Source organism: Mobula birostris, chromosome 3, assembly GCF_030028105.1.
Source record: "Mobula birostris isolate sMobBir1 chromosome 3, sMobBir1.hap1, whole genome shotgun sequence".
Classification (NCBI taxonomy): domain Eukaryota; kingdom Metazoa; phylum Chordata; class Chondrichthyes; order Myliobatiformes; family Myliobatidae; genus Mobula; species Mobula birostris.
The window spans coordinates 206,504,206-206,523,742 of record NC_092372.1 but is presented as its reverse complement, the minus strand read 5'-3'; the positions used below and the strand labels follow the sequence as shown (position 1 = coordinate 206,523,742).

At 41.0% G+C, this 19,537-nt stretch overlaps 1 protein-coding gene across 2 annotated transcripts in view; it reads right to left on the bottom strand.

Annotated features, from left to right (window-relative positions):
• The window catches only part of esyt2b (extended synaptotagmin-like protein 2b), a 193,338-nt gene that overhangs the window by 33,703 nt on the left and 140,098 nt on the right, over positions 1-19,537 (bottom strand). For both annotated transcript variants that reach the window (XM_072254027.1, XM_072254028.1), the window contains exons 8-13: positions 19,165-19,285; positions 13,048-13,224; positions 9,494-9,576; positions 3,444-3,492; positions 3,157-3,246; positions 2,286-2,381 (exon numbers count right to left, since the gene is read on the bottom strand). In XM_072254027.1, coding sequence (XP_072110128.1) covers positions 2,286-2,381; positions 3,157-3,246; positions 3,444-3,492; positions 9,494-9,576; positions 13,048-13,224; positions 19,165-19,285 — 616 coding nt within the window. The remainder of the gene's footprint in view (positions 1-2,285; positions 2,382-3,156; positions 3,247-3,443; positions 3,493-9,493; positions 9,577-13,047; positions 13,225-19,164; positions 19,286-19,537) is intronic.

The following is a 19,537-nucleotide window of genomic DNA, read 5'->3' as shown; positions in this document are numbered from 1 at the left end:
CTGCGAAGAACATCAAAGGTCTGCTTGAATCAAATTTGCATTCTCTCTCTCTCTCTCCAACGGCACAACAGCGATTAATGCGAACTGTACTAAGCTGAACTGAACTCTGCGTCACTTGAGACTGATCATTTTACCCCTAGACTGCGATAGAGCTTGGTTGATTCCTATTACCCTAGTTCTGTGTACATGTGTGTTTTATCATTGCTAACCTGTTGCATTTATATCCTTACGATTAGAGTACTGTGTTACTTATTTCTTTAATAAAACTTTATTAGTTTCTGTTAAACCAGACCCCAACTAGTGGTCCATTTCTGCTGGTTTGGCAACCCAGTTATGGGGTACGTAACACAGCTTACAACAGGCTACCCCTCCTCAGAGTTAAACCATCCATACAACCAAGACTGTCTCAGTAACCAATCTAGCAATGGTCCAGTAAGACCCAACTCCCAGTATATGATCAGAGGTTTTTAAAAAAATGAATTAGATAGGGAGATGAAAGATCATTTATTCAACTAGAGAAATGAACTAGGAATTTTTACTGAAAATTAGCAAGTCCTAATAGAAATTGGCATTTACACCATGGTCGATGCTTTAGCATGACAATCTAAATAAAAATCTAATTCTTGGAAATCTTAAAGAGATGAAAAGAAATATTCTGGAAATCAGCGCAGAGATTAGGAAAGTTAACATTTTTGAAAGACAAGCTTTCATTACATTAGGAAAGCTGAGAAATAAACAACTTTACAGATGCAAATGAGGGTGAAGGAAGATCACTTTGAAAAGCACAGATCTGAAATAAGCAGAAAGTGGGAATCTCAGATAACAGGAGCAGTTACTGACTAATTAAGGTCCGACAAGACTACAAGACCACAAGACCATAAGACATAGGAATAGAATTAGGAACATCTGGCCCATCGAGTCTGCTCCACCATTCAATCAATAGTTGTCATGATGAAGATGCTGGGTTGCATTCTAGCTCAGAAGATAGAAGATTTGGATTTTCATTAACACCAACTTTATTCTATGCCAAAATGCAATCTCAACAAAATAATGAAATCTGCCCAGAAATATATTGCAAAGCTAAACTGATTTGTTTTGAAAAAAGGGTGGATTTCAATTTCTGTGACACTATTACAACAACCTAAGTACACCTGACTACACCTTCTACAATTAGGAGGAATTATAGAAGAAAAATAAATTAAGATCAGTTTAAGAATACCTTAATATTAACTCCATTATCTCAAAACAACCATATCCTACAGACTATCATAAAATATAGTTTTACCTGTTGTAATATACTTGAATACTCACCAAAAGAATAGATTTGATATCCCCAAATAGGAGGCAACATTAGCATTAGATACATCAGAAGTTTGAAATAAACCAAAAAAACTATTATGGAAACTTCAAAGAACCTCTAGAGTTTGGAAAGCTTTTGTGAAGTAGTTCCAGGTCCAAGTTAATTCTGTAAAAGCACTGAAATGCTTATATAATGTCCAAAACAAAAACATTTTTGAAGTTTAGAGGTAAAATTCTTGAGTGCTGCATTCAGAAAAATAGTTCAATCTTGATTTGTTCCAAGATATAACATAGAATGAATATGGATCAGGGAGAGGACAGAGCAGATTTTGACTCTGTGATTCAAAATGGGGAAGAAGGTCCTTGTAGTGTCAGCAAACAAAAATATTTTGCAGCTTTCAACTAGCAAAGAACATACTGATGTCAAGCAGAAAATACCAATAATAAATATGGCCAAAAGACATAGAAGCAGAATTAGGCCATTCAGCCCACTGAAGCTTTTCTGCAATTCCATCATGGCTGATTTACTATCTCTCTCAACTCCATTTTCGTGCCTTCTCCCTGTAACCTTTGACACCCTGATTAATCAAGAACTTATCAATCTCTGCCTTAAATATACCCAATGATTTGGCCTGCATAGCTGTGGCAATTAATTCCACAGATCCATCGCCCTCTGGCTAAAGAAATTTCTTCTCACCTCTGTTCTAAATGGGTGTCCCACTATTCTGAGGCTGTTCCCTCTGGTCCCAGACTCACCCACTATAGGAAACATCCTCTCCACATCCACTCTATCTAGGCCTTTCAATATTTGATAAGTGTCGTTGAGATCCCACTCATACATCTAAACTCCAGCAGGTATAGGCCCAGAGCTTATCAAATGTTCCTCACGACCAGGTGGCTTATTTGTCTCTTTTAGATGGAGCAGAAAATCTTCACACAAACAACATTCTGAAGAATGACTATATTGAAAATACATTTCAACTTACTGGCAGATTCTTGGCACAGTCGAGATAGACGATGAGTAAGGCAGAGGAAAGCCCATCATTGGCAGTTCCTTTGATAGCTTTGGTGCTAGCCATTGCCTGGATCACAGCAAAAATAAATAGAAATTTGCATCTGTTAGATTTATTGCACCATTATTCTCATAGCATGATATCTCAATCCCCATAAGAAGTAATACAATTAAATTAGATTGTTCAGTGCATTGTACTATATACGATGTGTAGGATGCTAATATACTAGCACATAACATTTCTTTATTACTGTCAGGGAGAAAAAAAATTAAAGGACGATCCTATTCAGGTAATTGTACCTGAAGTTCAAAAATCTCAAACTCAAACCACAAAAGTATGGTAAAGTGTAGAAGAGAGAAGATGCGAGATTAGAGTTAATTTATGATTGAAGCATTTGCAGAGTATTTCCTGAGGAAGCACCCAACAGTAAACTGGATAGCAAGCTAAGGGTGGGGGTAGGGTGTAACCAGCTTTGCTTCCTCTTGAGGGCTTTTATAAAAGTAATCATTCAGTATGTGCTTAATTTGTTAGTGTATATTTAAATAAGTATAGTTCCGACTATTTTTAACAAAAACACCCATGTCCAAGCATTTACTAAGCAAACCAAAGTGAGCATGTCGGAAAAAGTGAAAGCAGTAAAGATCTATTCAAGTCCTCTGTCCGATTTAGTAAGGGGATACTTCTGGTTAATAACCGATTAGCTTTGAGCTTAACTCTTGTCATATTCAGAGGAAAAACAATATTAAACTATCAGTATGTCTAGATTAAACATCCATCTCCTAAAACTTGATCGAAACATAACAGCACTTACTTTGCAGAATGCAATAGAGAAAACATTAAGTACCTGAGGCAGAACGTCAGCTGCTGACAGCAGAGATAGCCACTCCAATTTCAAGTGCAGTTTCCCTCTGCTCACCTCATCCAAATCAAACCACTGTTCACAGATAAAATGATCAAATACCAGGAACATTAGAATCAAGGGTCACAATCAATACCTGTTACTACAGTCTAAAGTTCCTTTCCATTCAGAATTAGTCAACTTATTTTATTTAAAATCTTTTTGTTTAAGCAATAAATGATAATCCATTTGACTCCAAATGAAAAGGGCCAACACATGTGACACAACTGTACCTGATCAATTAGCTGTTCCTTCTGAACTTCAACAAGGTCAATCATAAGGCTGAAATGAAATGATACACATTTTATAAAACCAGCACTTAAAAGTTTCTGCTCTATGCATTTAGTTATTTGAGCTATTCACAACCACAATAATTCTGCTTTGCAATCAGTTCTCCTTATCATTTAGGAAGGTAGAATTCAGTTGTGAATAGTGTGCTCTGTGACTTGCATTGGTATCTGAAACACCATCACATAAGTCTTCAAATTTTGTTCTCACCCTGTCCTATTTCTGTATCTTCTACTAAGACTATATCATTCTAGGATCCCCATTACCAACCCACTCATCCACAAACAATCATTTTGCATTTGTCCCTTCTTTCAACTCATCAGGACAGGTTTGTGCTTTCATCAGTCTAATCTCCATTTTGTGAAATTTCCTTCCTAAACCCTCTTCACCAGGGTAAATTGATGTGAAGGGTTCTAAGATTGGAATTGCAATTGGTTTATTATTGTCACATGTACCAAGATACAGTGAAAAACCTATTTTACATATTGTTCATACAGATCAGATTATACAGTGCACTGAGTTAGAACAAAGTAAAAGAATAACAATGCAGAATAAAGTGTAACAGCTACGAAGAAAAAGCAGTGAGGTAAACTGTAAGAAGATCATAACAAGGTAGATTCTGAGGTCAATAGTTCATCTTATTGCAATGTCAAGGATAGTTTCTAATCCACTATAATAAGACTATTATATTACATCTTATTTACTTCTTAGATCTATAATAGCTTGCAACGGAGTAATCCCCATCCATCCAATTCCCCAAAACCTGTATCCATAAAACTAATTCTCTCACACATGCCTATCAACTCTGTATCTTTTGTTATTTATCTACAGCGATTAGTGTTTACAGCTGCTTATGTATCAATCAAAATAACTTTGGGATATGAAAGGAAACCAGAATAGCCAATGAAAAACACACACAAAATGCGAGAGGAACTCAGCAGCCCAGGCAATGAAAAGCTAGGTAGTTAGGCAGAAAGCTGAAAAGCAAGAGCTCCATGGTAGTAATCTCTCGATTGCTCCCTGTGCCACGTGCCAGTGAGGATAAGAATAGGAAGATTTGGCAGATGAAAGCATGGTTGAGAAACTGGTCACAGGGAGCAGGGTTTCAGAGTTCTGGACATTGGGATCTCTTCTGGGGAAGTTATCACCTGTACAAAGGGGATGGGTTACACCTGAACCCGAGGAGGACTAATATCCTCACAGGCAGGTTTGCTAGAATTGTTGGCAAGGGTTTCAACTAACTTGGAAGGAGGTTTGGAAACTCAGTGATGGGGCTGAGGACTGGGCAGAAACAGTGTGCAGTAAGACTGTCAGGAAGGACTGGCAGATGGTAGGGTAAAATTGCAGTCAGTGGAATGGATTGCAGTGTAACGGGGCCAAAATCAACAAGGATGATGAATAGAGGGCTGAATATATTATACTTGAATGCACACAGTATATGGAATAAGATAGATGATTTTGCAGCACAGTTAGAAATTGGCATGTATGATGTGGGCATCACTGAGTCGGGGCTGAAAGATTATATTTGGGAGCTTAACATCAAGGATATACATTGTATCGAAAGGACAAGCAGGTAGGCAGAGGGGGTAGCATGGCTTTATTGGTAAAAAAATGAAATCAAATCCTTAGAAAGAGGTGACGTTTCAGGTCGAAAGCCTTCGCAGGACTTTCATTCAGGAGAACTGGAATATAACACACAAAGATGTAATGCTGGGGCCTCATAAGGCACTGGTGAGGCCTCACTTGGAAGAATGCGAGCTATTTTTGGTCCCTTATCTAGAAAAATGAGGGAGGATCTCATTGAAACCTAAAGAATGTTGGAAGGCCTGGATAGAGTAGGTGTGGAGAAGGTGTTTCCTATAGTGAGGGAGATAGGACCAAAGGGGACAGCCTCAGAGTGGAGGGACATTGCTTTAGAATGGAGATGAGGAGGAATTTCTTTTGGCAGAGGATGGCGAATCCGTGGAATTCGTTGGCTGTGAAGGCCAGGTCATTGGGTGTATCTAAAGCAGAGTCGGATAGATTCTGAAAATCCAGGGCGTGAAAGGTTATGGGGAGAAGGTAGGAGAATGGAGTGAGGAGGGAAATAGATCAGTCATGATCAAATGGCGGAGCAGACTCAATGGGCCAAATAGCCTAATTCTGCTCCTTTATCTAATAGAAAACCTATAGCAGTACACACAAAATGCCAGGGGAATTCAGTAGATCAGGCAGCATCTACAGTATGGAAACGAATAAACAGTCAACATCAATGAAAATCTATGCTATTGCAAGAACATTCGAACTCTATGTACTCTGCCACCTATATCAGGATCAAACCCAGGTCCCTGATGCTGTAAGGAAACAGTACTAACTATTGCACCACAATGCCGTTTTCTCAGATCAAAATACCCCTGCATTTTTATTCATCTCATCCCATCTACTGCGTACATTTTCCTCAGATGACTTGTCTTAACCAGATGACTTGTCTTAACCAATAAACTTATTGAAACGTTACACATCAAGCCAGTTGCTTCCCTCTGTTCCCACTTCTCTCTGTCACTACAAATTCCATGCCAATTTGCTACGTAGCAGTGGAAAGGAACACTTCACTCGCATTGCCAATTGTTTACTCTCATCTCCAACAGCACTCCCACCAATTCCACGTTTGGTGTGCCAGTTTCAGAGGAGCCACTGGATTGCACAGAGGGAAAGAGCTTAAAAGAAGCAATTGGGGGCAGTCAGCACACTTTGTACACCACAGTTTCTGAGGAGCCATTGGATTGCATAGAAGGAGAGAGAGCTTAAAAGAATTCAGCAGGGGCAGTCGGCTCTTTCTGCGTGCTTTGCTGTGTGAGTGGGCCAGTTTTGGAAGTAGAGAATCGAGGCTTTGGTTCTTCGAGGCTTTAGCGAGAAGAGCACAGGCTGTAGGTAGATTTTTTGTTATTATATATTTAGAGCAGTGGGTGTGCCAGGCAGGATAGTGGAATGCTCCCCTTACGGGATTTGGGAAGACAGCGTCCTGGTGACTACAACTGCAAGCTGCAGCTTCTAACAGACCGTGTGAAGGAATTGGAGCTGGAAGTAGATGAACTGTGGATCATTTGGGAGGGTAAGGGATTGATAGACAGACATACAGGGAGGTAGTTACACCCAAGGTGCAGGATACAGGTAACTGGATGACTGTCAGAAGGAGAAAGGGGGTAGGCAGCTGGTGCAGAGAACTCCTGCACCCATTCCATTCAAAAAGCGGTATACTGCTTTGGATACTGTTGGTGGGAATGATCTAGCAGAGGAAAGACACAGCAATCAGATTTCTGACATTTAGTCCGGCTCTGTGGCTCGGAAGGGAAGGGAAGAGGTGAGCTGTAATGAGAAGGGATTCGTTGGTTAGGGGAACAGAAAGGAGGTTCCGTGGATGAGAATGAGATTCCTGGATACGATGTTGCCTCCCAGGTGCAGGGTCAGGGACGTCTCAAATTGAACCCATGGGAGGGTCATGACATCCTGCAAAGTGAGTTCAGGGAGTTAGGTGTTAAATGACAGGACCACCAGAGTTTGCTACCCATACCATGTGTCAGTTTAACATGTGGCTAAGGATATGGTGCAGGAGGGAGGGCCTCAAATTTTTGGATTATTGGACTCTTCCAAGAAATTTGGGAACTGTACTGAAGGGATGGTTTGCTCGTGCTGCATGGGGTTGGTGGGGGAGAAGTAGTCTTTAAACTAGAGTTGCCAGGGGATGGGAAGCAGAGCGCCAGAACAGATAGTGGTGTGGCTGTGGAGAAAGACTGGAGGGCCCTACTGAAGGGTTTTGGCCCGAAATGTCAACTATACTCTATTCCATAGATGCTGCCTAGCTTGCATCTTCAGTATTTTATGTTGCTTGGGTTTCCAGCATCTGCACATTTTCTCTTGTTCGGAATAAGAAAGATGTGACCACGTTAATGGGATTATACTAGAGATCACCCAGCAGTCCAGAGGATTTACAGAAGCAAATTTGTAGAGAAATTGTGGATTGTTGCAAGAAACATAAGGTTGTGATAGTAGATGATTTTAACTTTCCATATATTGACTGGGACTCCCATGTTGTAAAATGGCTGGATGGGAAAGATTTTGTAAAATGTGTTCAAGAAAGTTTCCTTAATCAGTATATAGAAATTCCAATTAGGGAGATTGTGATACTAGATCTCCTATTAGGGAATGAGACAGAGACAGAAGTTTGTAGGGGAACACTTTGCATTTAGTGATCATGTTACCATTACTTTCAAGGTAATTATGGAAAAAAGTAGCTCTGGTCCTCGGTTCAGAATCTCAATTGGAGAAAGGCCAGTTTTGATGGTACCAGAAAGTGGGAGGCCTTCAAAAGTGACATTTTAAGTAGTATTTGCATGTTCCTGTCAGAATAAAAGGCAAGGATAACAGCTGATGACGTTTGATGAATTTTCCTAAAGTGACCCAAAATGCGCAAAAATGAAAAAAATTTGGCTTAAAAAATGGCATTTAGGGTGTTTTTACTGCTGTCAAATGTCAAAATGGGTCAAATTTGATCCAAACAGTTTGTAAGGGTTAAGGAACCTTGGCTTTCAAGACATAATGAGGCCCTGGTTAAGAAAAATAAATGAGATGCATAGCAGGTATAGATAAGTATGAACAAATGAGATACTTGACGAATATAAGATATACAACAGAACACTTAAGAAAATCAGGAGAGCCAAAAGAAGGCATGAGGTTGCTCTAGCAAACAAGATGAAGGAGAATCCTAAGGGCTTCTACAAATATATTGAGGAAAAGGATAGTAAGGGTCAAAATTGGTCCTCTGTAAAATCAGAATGTTAATCTATGTGTAGAGCCAAAAAAGTTGGGGGCGATCTTAAATGAATTTTTTGCATCTGTATTTACTTGGGAGAGATTAGACATTGCAAGAAGCCAGAGAGTGGTACTAGATGATTGCCTCTCTGATTGGAGGCCTGTAACTAGTGGTATGCTGCAGGGGTCACTGCTGGGTCCATTGTTGTTTGTCATCTATATCAGTGATCTGTATGATAATATGGTAAACTGGATCAGCAAATTTGCAGATGACACAACGGTAGGGGATGTAATGGAGAGTGGGGAAGAATATCAAAGTCTGTAGTGGGATATGGACCAGTTGGATTTAATGCAGACAAGTGTGAGGTGTTTCACTTTGTAAGGACCAACCAGTGTAGGGCACCATGGACTGTGGTAGAACAGAGAGATCTGGGAATAAAGATCTATAACTCCTTGAAAATGGAGTCATAGGTAGATCGGTTCATAAAGAAAGCTTTTGGCACATTGGCCTTCATAAATCAATGTACTGAGTACAAGAGTTGGGATGATATATTGAAATCATTTAAGACATTGGTGAGGCCTAATTTGGAGTATTTTCTGCAGTTTTGGTCACCTACCTGCAAGAAAGATGTAAATAAGATTGAAAGAGAAAATTGACAAGGACATTGGCCCAGAATTTGAGTTATAGGGAAAGGTTGAATAGGTTAGGAGTTTTTTCCCTAGGACATAGAAAATTGAGGGAAGATTTGATAGAGATGCTTATCCTCGGCCATTAGGCTCTGTAATGAGTCAATCTATAGCCGATGAGCCCCTCCTGCTAGACTGTTTGTGGTAACTTGTCTTTATTATTCTACTTCTCTTCTAATATTTATATTTATGCACTTGCAATGCTACTGTGACACTGTAATTTCCTTTGAGATCTATTCATCTATCTAAAATTATGAGAGGTATAGATAGGGCAAAAGCAAGCAGGTTTTTTTCCATTGAGGTTGGGTGAGACTGCAACTAGAGGATATGGGTTGAGAGTCAAAGGTGAAATGTTTAAGGGGAACAGGCCACAGAGAATGCAACACAGCAGACAGCAGAAGATTATGAACAGCAGGACAAATTCAGCAATTTGTGCAACAAATGGTACAACATTTTATCTTTTCTTAATATGTGTTCAGCTGTTTATCATCAATATAATACAAAAATTTTCATTTTTTACCTGCCAAGGAAATCATCTTTGTCTGGGTCTTCATCAAAGAGTTCAATCTCAAGTAATTGGCCAGGATTTTCATAGATCAATGCCTTTGAACAGAAAATATTTAAACAAAACTTAAGTTTTATGTGACAAAATTAGGTAGCAGTTTTACAGAATAAATAATGAAAATAGTCCTCATATGATATTTTTAAATAAAGCATCTATGCACTGATTTAAAACTCATTTTGTCATGACACTGGAGGCTACTCAGCCAATCAACCTGAAAAAATCCAATCTCAAATGCCCATTAACCCCTGCAACTCTGGATGTTACTTATAACAGAAAACTAATCATTCAACTCATCTTTGGTTATTGGAAGAATCCATCACACTGGGAGGAGATCCACACAGTCACAGGGAGAACATACTAACTCCACACTGACAGTATAGGTCAGGATCAACTTGGGACTGCTGGTGATGCACAGCAGCAGCACAAATGCTGCATCATCTAACTGATAAAGGTGGTGATGTGCTGATTACCAGCTACCTTCTTGATCCACTGCAGTTCTTGAAAGGATAATGTAACACTGGAGGCAGTTCAAAACAGAAATACAAGGCTTAATTCCTGGGATTAGATGACATATCAACAGAGGACTGATAGGTTGCCTCTGACCTGCCGCAATTCACCTACTGCCACAACAAGTCTACAGCAGGAACACTCTCACTGGCTCTTCACTCTGCTTTGGAGCACCTAGACAACAGTACAACATACTGTATGTCAGGCTGCTACTTATCAATTACAGCTCAGTATTTTAACGCCACCATTCCCTCAGTACCAGTGACCAAGCTTCAAAACATGAGCCTCAGTACCTCTTTCTGCAACTAGATCCCTGACTTCCTATTGTGAGACCACAGTCAGTGTGGACTGATAATTCTCAATGAGAAACAACACAGGAACACCTCAGCCATGCATGCTTAGTCCACTGCTCTAATCTCATTAAACCAGATCTTTGAGGTTACAAGGTATGGTGGCGTAAATTACTGCTTCTGCTGATGGTTCACAGGCCCTCATGGAAGCTCAGCTTTAAGCTGCCAAATGAGTCCAAGCTATTCAACGTGATCGTACTGCCCAAGCAAAACAGATCCCCTCACCGTGAAAAATATTAATACTATTTATAACACTTATAAATTACGAAAATATTAAATTTTCAATTAGCAGAACCCAGCTGACTAAAACAGTTAAAAGATGAAGCCAAGAACTGACTGAATTATTGAAAAAAAATACGAGCTGAATTTTGCAGGAAATCAAAATCAGCATCTCTACTTGGGGTTGGAGAGCCATGTATCTGAAAGAGGAACATTCACACTGGTAGCTCCATGTACATAACTGGAATATTTCAGACCAGCAAAAAAAATCCAGGACCTGTTTTATTGAGTCTTGCATTGGTGCCTATGAAGAAACATTTACTATGTTCTAAAGAGGAATGGTCAGAACTATCAACAAAAGCCACTGGAGCATCTAACAGGAAAACCTGCTGTGTTGATCAGAGCTGCTATGAGAAACCCGAAGTTGCCAGAACAATGGGAATGCGCAGATGGGCTGGTTTTAAAAATAGTTTTACTGAACCATGTGGGTCAACTAAACCAAAATACAATTTAAAAATATTGGAAATGAACTGAAATTAATTCAGCAAACTCTCAACTAGGATTTTTTTAAAAAATGTATACTTCCTATATAATTAAGCTAAGTATATAATAGCTTCATTAGTTGACTTAGATAGCAGTCCAATATCATCATTCAAAATTTTAACTTGAGATATTAAAAGCATTTCAAGACTAACTATTGTGTTTTTATATGCAAGTCAATTTCAATTAAAAAAGTAACCTGCTTTCACAAAACATACCAAAGTATGGTACCTAGAAGGCATACGAAGGCATATGGCATGCTTGTCTTTATTAGTGAGTGGTTCAGAAGGCATATGACATGCTGGTCTCAACTCAGTTGAAGCACGAGTTCAAAAGTCAGGGAATTATCTTGCAGTTTTATTAAACTATAGTTAGGGCCATGTGGAGCACTGCATACAGTTCCGGTTACCCTATTATAGGAAGCATGTTGAGGTGTTGGACAGGGTGGATGAGGTTTACCAGGATGCCGTGTGAGTTAGACAGGTTGGACAAACTTGGGTTGTGTCCTCTGCAGCAGCAAAGGCCGAGGGGAGATAAGATAGAGATTATAAACTTATGAGAGTAACACGCACAATATGCTGGAGGAACTCAGCAAGCCAGGCAGCATCTATAGGACAGAGCACAGTCGACTTATCAGGCTGAGACCCTTCAGCAGGACTGGAGAAAAAAAGATGAGGAGTCAGAGTTAGAAGGGAGAGGAGGAAGAAACACAAGGTGATAACTGAAACTAAGGCGGGGGAGTGGTGAAGTAAAGAGCTGGGATCACAGAGGGGGAGATTATGAGAGACGTAGATAAGAGTAGACAGTATCTTCCCCCCCCCCCCCACCCCGAGCCAAAATGTCCAATACCAGAGGTCCAATCCAGGGGGTGTATGGGGTGTCAGGGAGGGGTAGCACCTCTGGTGGGGGAACATGTCGCGTCCTTTTCAGGGCGGTTAGTCCACCTTTGGTCCCCACCTGGCACTCAGCTCTCACCTGTGGCTCCCCGTAGCTGTTTGCATGTGACAGCGGCCACACCCCGGGCAACGGGTTCGACAAGCCGGCTAAACCAGGTGAGGGTAGCCGACGGGTCTCAAACTCTTGGTGAGATAGGGAGTTGTCTATCCCAGCATGTGAAGACAGACTCCGGCGGATTGAGCAGACGAGACCAATGGAAGGTCCAACGGTCAAGAAGGCGGTCTCTGCAAGTGTCGTGGAACGTATAGAGCAGGACAAGACACAGAAGACGTCCTGGTCATCCACTACGCCTAGTCCCATCTCCAGCCCTCTAGACTCTGTCTTGCCACTGGATCCAGATGGGAATTGGGAAGAGAGAGTGAGGCTGACGCTGCGCAACTCTCCCTCAATTAAATCCAAATCACGTGCTAGTCTCGACACCATCATGTGGTGTTGAGGTCCTCATCGACGTCTTTGAAGGACGAACAACAACTAGAGGTTATGCACTTAAGATGAGAAGGAGTAATTTTAAAGAAGATGCAAGGGGCAAATTGCATTTTCTTACACTCAGAGAGGGGTAGATGCCAGCAATGCGCTGCCTGGGGTGATGGTAGAGGCAGAAACATTAGATTTTTAAGAGACATCTAGATAGACACATGAATGTGAGAATAAGAGAAGAATATGGATATTATGTAGGCATAAGGGATTACTTTGGTTGGCCAATTTATTTGGTTCAGCACAACATTGTGGGTCAAAGGGTCTGTTCCTGTACTGTTGCTTTTCCTATGTTCAATGTAACTGAAACATACTCCAACTTAAAGCAGCTTCTAATAGCCTCTTAAAATAATCTCAGCTTTGAATGACCTGGGCAAGTGCCCATGGAATTTAGGAGCCAGTATACAACTTGCCCTACTTGCACATAAAACTAGTACAGATTCATAGTCAAACTATAACTACCTCATAAACCTCATTCCATTTTGGATTTAGATTTTCCTTGATAGTTTTGCTTTGGAACATCTGGTTACCAATACGAACAATGCCATAAGGGTCAGATTTTCCTTTTGCAAGTCCTTTCAGATACGTGTCCTTCCATATCAGATCTTGAGCTTCAATGAAGTATATTCTTAGAAACCCCTATGAAAAAGAAAAGCGGAAATGGAAATAAATAAAATCCATCATCTGACATGATCAGCAGAATTAGATGAGGATTGATTACGTAAGTAATTTCACTGAAGTTCTCAAAAAGCATCAGTCATAAAGTAAAACATCTAAACTGAATATAACAACCATAAGTATCATTTAGGAAGGGAAAAGAGACCAAGCTGAGATGTCTGGTCAAGCTTCCATACTTTAACCATTACATAAGCTTTTATGATAGCTGTAGTATAGTTCACCAATACCTATGAGGGGTGATTGATAAGTTCATGGCCTAAGGTAGGCGATGAGTTATTAACTTCAAACTTTCTGCATAATCACTCAAAGAGTTGAACTGCATGTGCATGTAACGAGAGCTGTATAACTCATCTCCTTCTACCTTAGGTCATTAACTTATCAATCAACCCTGCTGTGGACACTTTCTGGAGGTCCAAGATCCGTATGCTCCACGACTGCTGGACTAAGAGTGTAAATGTAGGAGGGGACTATATTGAAAAATCAATGTGCTAGGTTTTCTGAAATTGACTCCTTCTACGTAGGCCACGAACTTATCAATCACACCTCGTATAACCAGAGAGATGTAAAAATTGAGTTTAGAATTATAAACGGTCATTTCAGCCTAACAAGTCTATGATGACTATGGCGCCCACAATCTAATCCCAAATTTCCTGCATTTATCCCTCTAAGTACTTCTTCAATGATTCTGTTGTACCTGTCTCAATGACTTCCACTGGCAGCTCCTTCCATATACCCACCACACTCTGCATGAAAAGGTTACCCCTCTCACCTGAAATCTATGCCCACTCGGTTTGGACTCCCTGACTTGGGGAAGACCGTTCCCATCCACCTTATGTATGCTCCCATCTTTTTATAAACCCCAGTCTCCGACACTACAAGGAATAAAGACCTAACCTGGCCAACTTCTCCCTGTAACCCAGGCCTTCTCATCCTGGCAACATCCTCGTAAATCTTTTTTGCCCTCTTCAGTTCAACCACATCTTTCTTGTAACAGGGGATCAGAACTGTACACAGTACCCAAAATGTGGCCTGACTATAGACTTATACAACTGCAACATACTGTCCAAAATCCCATACTCAAGGCCCTGACTTGCCGCTGTGCTAAACACCTTTTGCACCACCGTCTGTGTGACAACGCTTTCAATGAATTATGCACTTGTACTTGTCCTTCTTTTTCATTACATTCCCTAGTGCCCAATCATTCATAGTATACTGTAGGTCCAAAACTGGTTTGACTCTCCAAAATGCATTACACTTAACTGTATTCAAATCCATTTGCCACTCATCATCCCACATCCCTAACTGACAAAGATCCCCATGTAGTCGAAAAATAATCTTCTTCACTATAAACAACACCTCCTAATTTTGTGTCACCCACAAACTTACTGATTAAGCCTTATACATTTGCATCAAAATAATTTGTATAAATAATGAATAACAAGGGTCACAACACTGACCTCTGTGGTACACCACTAGTCACCTAATCCACTGTGAGAAACAACCTCCAACCAGCACCTTCTGCTTCCTACCTCTAAGCCAATTTTAACCTACCTAACTAGCTCTCTCCCTGGATTCTATGGGACTTCACCTTCCAGACCAGTCCAATATGCAGGACCTTGTTGAAGGCCTTGCAAAAGCAAGTCTCAACAGAAAACATCCACTACCCTACTCTCATCTACCAGCACCCTCACCTATCTTTTAGATTACCTCTTCAATACACTCTAAAAGGTTGTCAAGCATGCCTTTCCACCCAAAACGTGATGCCGACTATCCAAGTGCTGGTAGATTCTGTCCCTCAGAATTCTCACCAGTAACTTCCCCACCAATGATGTCAGCCTAACCAACCTGTAGTTCCTGGGCTTCTACTTGCTACTATTCTTAAACAATGAAACATTAACTACCTTCAAGAACTTTACCAGTAACGACGAAGCAGATATCTTTGCAAGGACCTCCACGATTTCTCCTCTAGCCTCCCACTATGTCTGAGGATGCACTCAGTCAAGCCCTGCGGATTTATCTACCTTAATGTACTGTAAGAATCCAAATACTTTCTCCATGGTAATATGAATGTACTCCAAAACATCTCCACTTGTTTCCCTCATCACTTGAGCAAACATCATTTTCTCCTCAGTAAACAGAGGAGAAATATTCATTAAAAATCTCACCCACCTTCTACAGGCAGCCCTGTGATCTCTAAGGGAACCTATGCTCTCCCTAGCCATCCTTTTACTCTTAATGTGGTTACAGAATCTCTTGGGATTTTACTTAACTTTACTGCCAGATCTATCATGTACTTTCCCTTTGCCTTCCTGATTACCCTCCTAGTAGTATTCTTTGACTTTTTATAGTTATCAAGGAACTCACTCATCTCCGACCTCCTAAACCCAATGTCAGAATCAGAATCCAGTTTATTATCACCAGCATGTGACGTGAAATTTGTTAACATAGCAGCAGCAGTTCAATGTAATAATACATAATCTAACAGAAAGAGAAAAAAAAATAATAAATAAAATAAAACATAATAATAAACAAGTAAATCAATTACGTATATTGAATAGATTATTAAAAATGTGCAAAAACAGAAATACTGTATATTGAAAAAGTGAGGTAGTGTCCAAAGCTTCAAAGTCCATTTAGGAATCGGATGGCAGAGGGGAAGAAGCTGTTCCTGAAATCGCTGAGTGTGTGCCTTCAGGCTTCTGTATCTCCTACCTGATGGTAAGAAAAGGACATGCCCTGGGTGCCGGAGGTCTTTAATAATAGACGCTGCCTTTCTGAGACACTGCTCTCTAAAGATGCCCTGGGCACTTTGTAGACTGGTGCTCAAGATAGACCTGACTAGATTTACAACCTTCTGCAGCTTCTTTCGGTCCTGTGCAGTAGCCCCTTCATACCAGACAGTGCTGCAGCCTGTCAGAATGCTCTCCACGGTACAACTATAGAAGTTTTTGAGTGTATTTGTTGACACGCCAAATCGCTTCAAATTCCTAATAAAGTATAGCCACTGTCTTGCCTTGACCACATCAATGTGTTGGGACCAGGTTAGATGCTTAGAGATCTTGACACCCAGGAGCTTGAAACTGCTCACTTTCTCCACCTCTGATCCCTCTATGAGGATTGGTATGTGTTCCTTCGTCTTACCCTTCCTGAAGTCCGCAATCAGCTCTTTCATCTTATTGATGTCGAATGCCAGGTTGTTGCTGCAGCACCATTCCACTAGTTGGTATATCTCACTCCTGTACGCCCTCTCGTCTCCACCTGAGATTCTACTAAAAATGGTTGTATCATCAGCAAATTTATAGATGGTATTTGAGCTATGCCTAGCCACACAGTCATGTGTATACAGAGAGTAGCGCAGTGGGCTAAGCACACACCCGAGGTGCGCCAGTGTTGATCGTCAGTGAAGAGGAGATGTTATCACCAATCCGCACAGACTGTGGTCTTCCGGTTAGGAAATCGAGGATCCAATTACAGAGGGAGGTATAGAGGCCCAGGTTCTGCAACTTTTCAATCCAGATTGTGGGAATGATGGTATTAAATGCTGAGTTAAAGTCGATGAACAGCATCTTGATGTAGTTGTTTGCGTTGTCTAGGTGGTCTAAAGCCATGTGAAGAGCCACGGAGATTGCATCTGCCATTGACCTATTGTGACAATAGGCAAATTGCAATGGGTCCAGGTCCTTGCTGAGGCAGGAGTTCAGTCTAGTCATAACCAACCTCTCAAAGCATTTCATTACTGTCGATGTGAGTGCTACTGGGTGATAGTTGTTAAGGCAGCCCACATTATTCTTCTTTGGCACTGGTATAACTGTTGGCTTTTTGAAGCAAGTGGGAACTTCTGCCCATAGCAGTGAGAGGCTGAAAATGTCCTTGAATACTCCCGCTAGTTGGTTGGCGCAGGTTTTCAGAGCCTTACTAGGTACTCCATCTGGACCTTCTGCCTTGCGAGGGTTCACTCTCTTTAAAGACAGTCTAACATCGGCCTCTGAGACGGAGATCACAGGGTCACCGGGTGCAGCAGGGATCTTCACAGCTGTAGTTGTGTTCTCCCTTTCAAAGCAGGGATAGGAGGCATTGAGTTCATCTGGTAGTGAAGCATCGCTGCCATTCATGCTATTGGGTTTTGCTTTGTAGGAAGTAATGTCCTGCAGTCCCTGCCAGAGTTGTCATGTATCTGATATCTCCTACAACCTCGTTCGACATTGTCCCTTTGCCCTTGAAATAGCCCTCCACAAATCATACCTGGTTTTCTGGTACAGGCCTGGGTTGCCAGACTTGAATGCCACAGATCTAGCCTTCAGTAGACGACGTACCTCCTGGTTCATCCAAGGCTTTTTGGTTTGGGAACGTGCAGCAAGACTTTGTAGGCACACACTCATCCACACGGGTTTTAATGAAGTCGGTAACAACTGCAGCATACTCATCCAGGTTCAAAGATGAATCCCTGAATACAGTCCAGTGCACAGATTCAAAGCAGTCCTGTCGGCGCTCCTGTGCTTCCCTTGTCCAGACCTTCTTGGTCCTCACTACTGGTGCTGCAGTCTTCAGTCTCTGCCTATACTCAGGGAGTAGAAGTACAGCCAGGTGATCAGAATTCCTGAAGTGAGGGCGTGAAATAGCACAGTAGGCATTCTCGATGGTGGTGTAACAATGGTCCAGTGTGTTGTTTCCTCTGGTATTTCAAGCTATCTGTTGATGGTAATTGCTTAGTGATTTTTTCAGACCGGTCTTGTTAAATTTCCCAAAACGATGGTGAAGGCATTAGGGGGCGTTGTTTCGTGCATGTTGATCCCATTGTTCAGATCACCTAAAGCCTGCTTGACATTGGCCTGAGGTGGAATATAAACTGCAACCAGAATGACCCCAGAGAATTCCCATGGTAAGTAAAAAGGATGACACTTTACTGCTAGATATTCCAGGTCTGGTGAGCAGAATTGGGACAGCACAGATATATGTGTGCACCAAGAAGAGTTGATCATGAGGCATACTCCTCCATCTCTGCTTCTGAGAGACTCTATAGATCTATTGTGACGGTGTGGAGTAAACCCATCGATCTGAATCGCTGCATCCGATACGGAAGGGGTTGACCGGGATTCCGTGAAGCAAAGGACACACGCGGTCCTAATGTCCCTCTGATTCAGCACCCTGGCTCTGAGATCATCGATTTTATTCACCAGAGACTGCATGTTCACCAGCAAGATCGTCGGTATAGGGAGTTTCCTTAAACACACTTGTAATCCTGATCTTCATCCACGCTTTCTCCAAGGTTTTCTCCGTGGGCCCTTCCGACCACAGACTGTGTTGTTTCCATCGGTTTTAAGCAGCGATAGTTTGTTTAAATGCATTAAGACATCTTTGTTGACTGTACTGACCTTGGAAGTAGTTGTGCTTTTTTGCCGTAACAGGCTGAAACAGAAATATTTAATCGTATCCACTGACAGTACTGCAGCTACTCCAGTCGCACCTAGGCACCCCGGATGTATGCCTTCTTTTTCTTGACCAGAACTTTTAATGAACTTTTAATGACCAGAGCCTTTAATGAATGCTGTGAAGGCTCCATTATAGCTTCCTGTTAGAAAATCAGGAGATAAGTTCCTCTTATGTCACTACAAGTGATCTTCAACACAATACTGCCCATAACCTTATGCATATAAAATTAGCTTTCGTAAATATTTCTCTATGGAAAGTTATTGGTCTATCAGTTCTGTGCCATTTTTTTTTGCCAAAGAAACACACATAATCCCATTGCCCTGCTAAAAGTTCATCAACTACAGGCTTGCTTGTAAACAACTACTCAAGCTGAAATGTTACCGGTATAATTTCAATTAAATATTTCAATTTAAGCTAAATGCAAAAAAAAAAATAAATCAGTACTTGGGCAGTTAGCATACTAGAACTTACTTTTGGCACAGGAAACCGCAGCTGAGCCAATTGCACCTCACTCACAAGTGGCACAGTGACACGATTCGGCAGCACCAGATAGTTGGAAATTATATCAAGGATAATTGTATCTGACAATCCACTAAGGGTAAAAAAAAAAGACATGAATGTGATTAAGCCACTTGGAGACAATACAAACTTATCATGTGCATTAAGAAAAATCTTCATCTGTGCAAATGAAATCCACACTCCATTAGGGATACAACTTAACGCTTTACTCTGATCTCTCGTCTGGTGCCATTTCCTATTTTTATTTTGTATTTGTAGTATTTGCAACATTTTGCTTTCATTATTTGTTTAACCTTTGCACTTTCAACCTGGAAATTGAACCAAA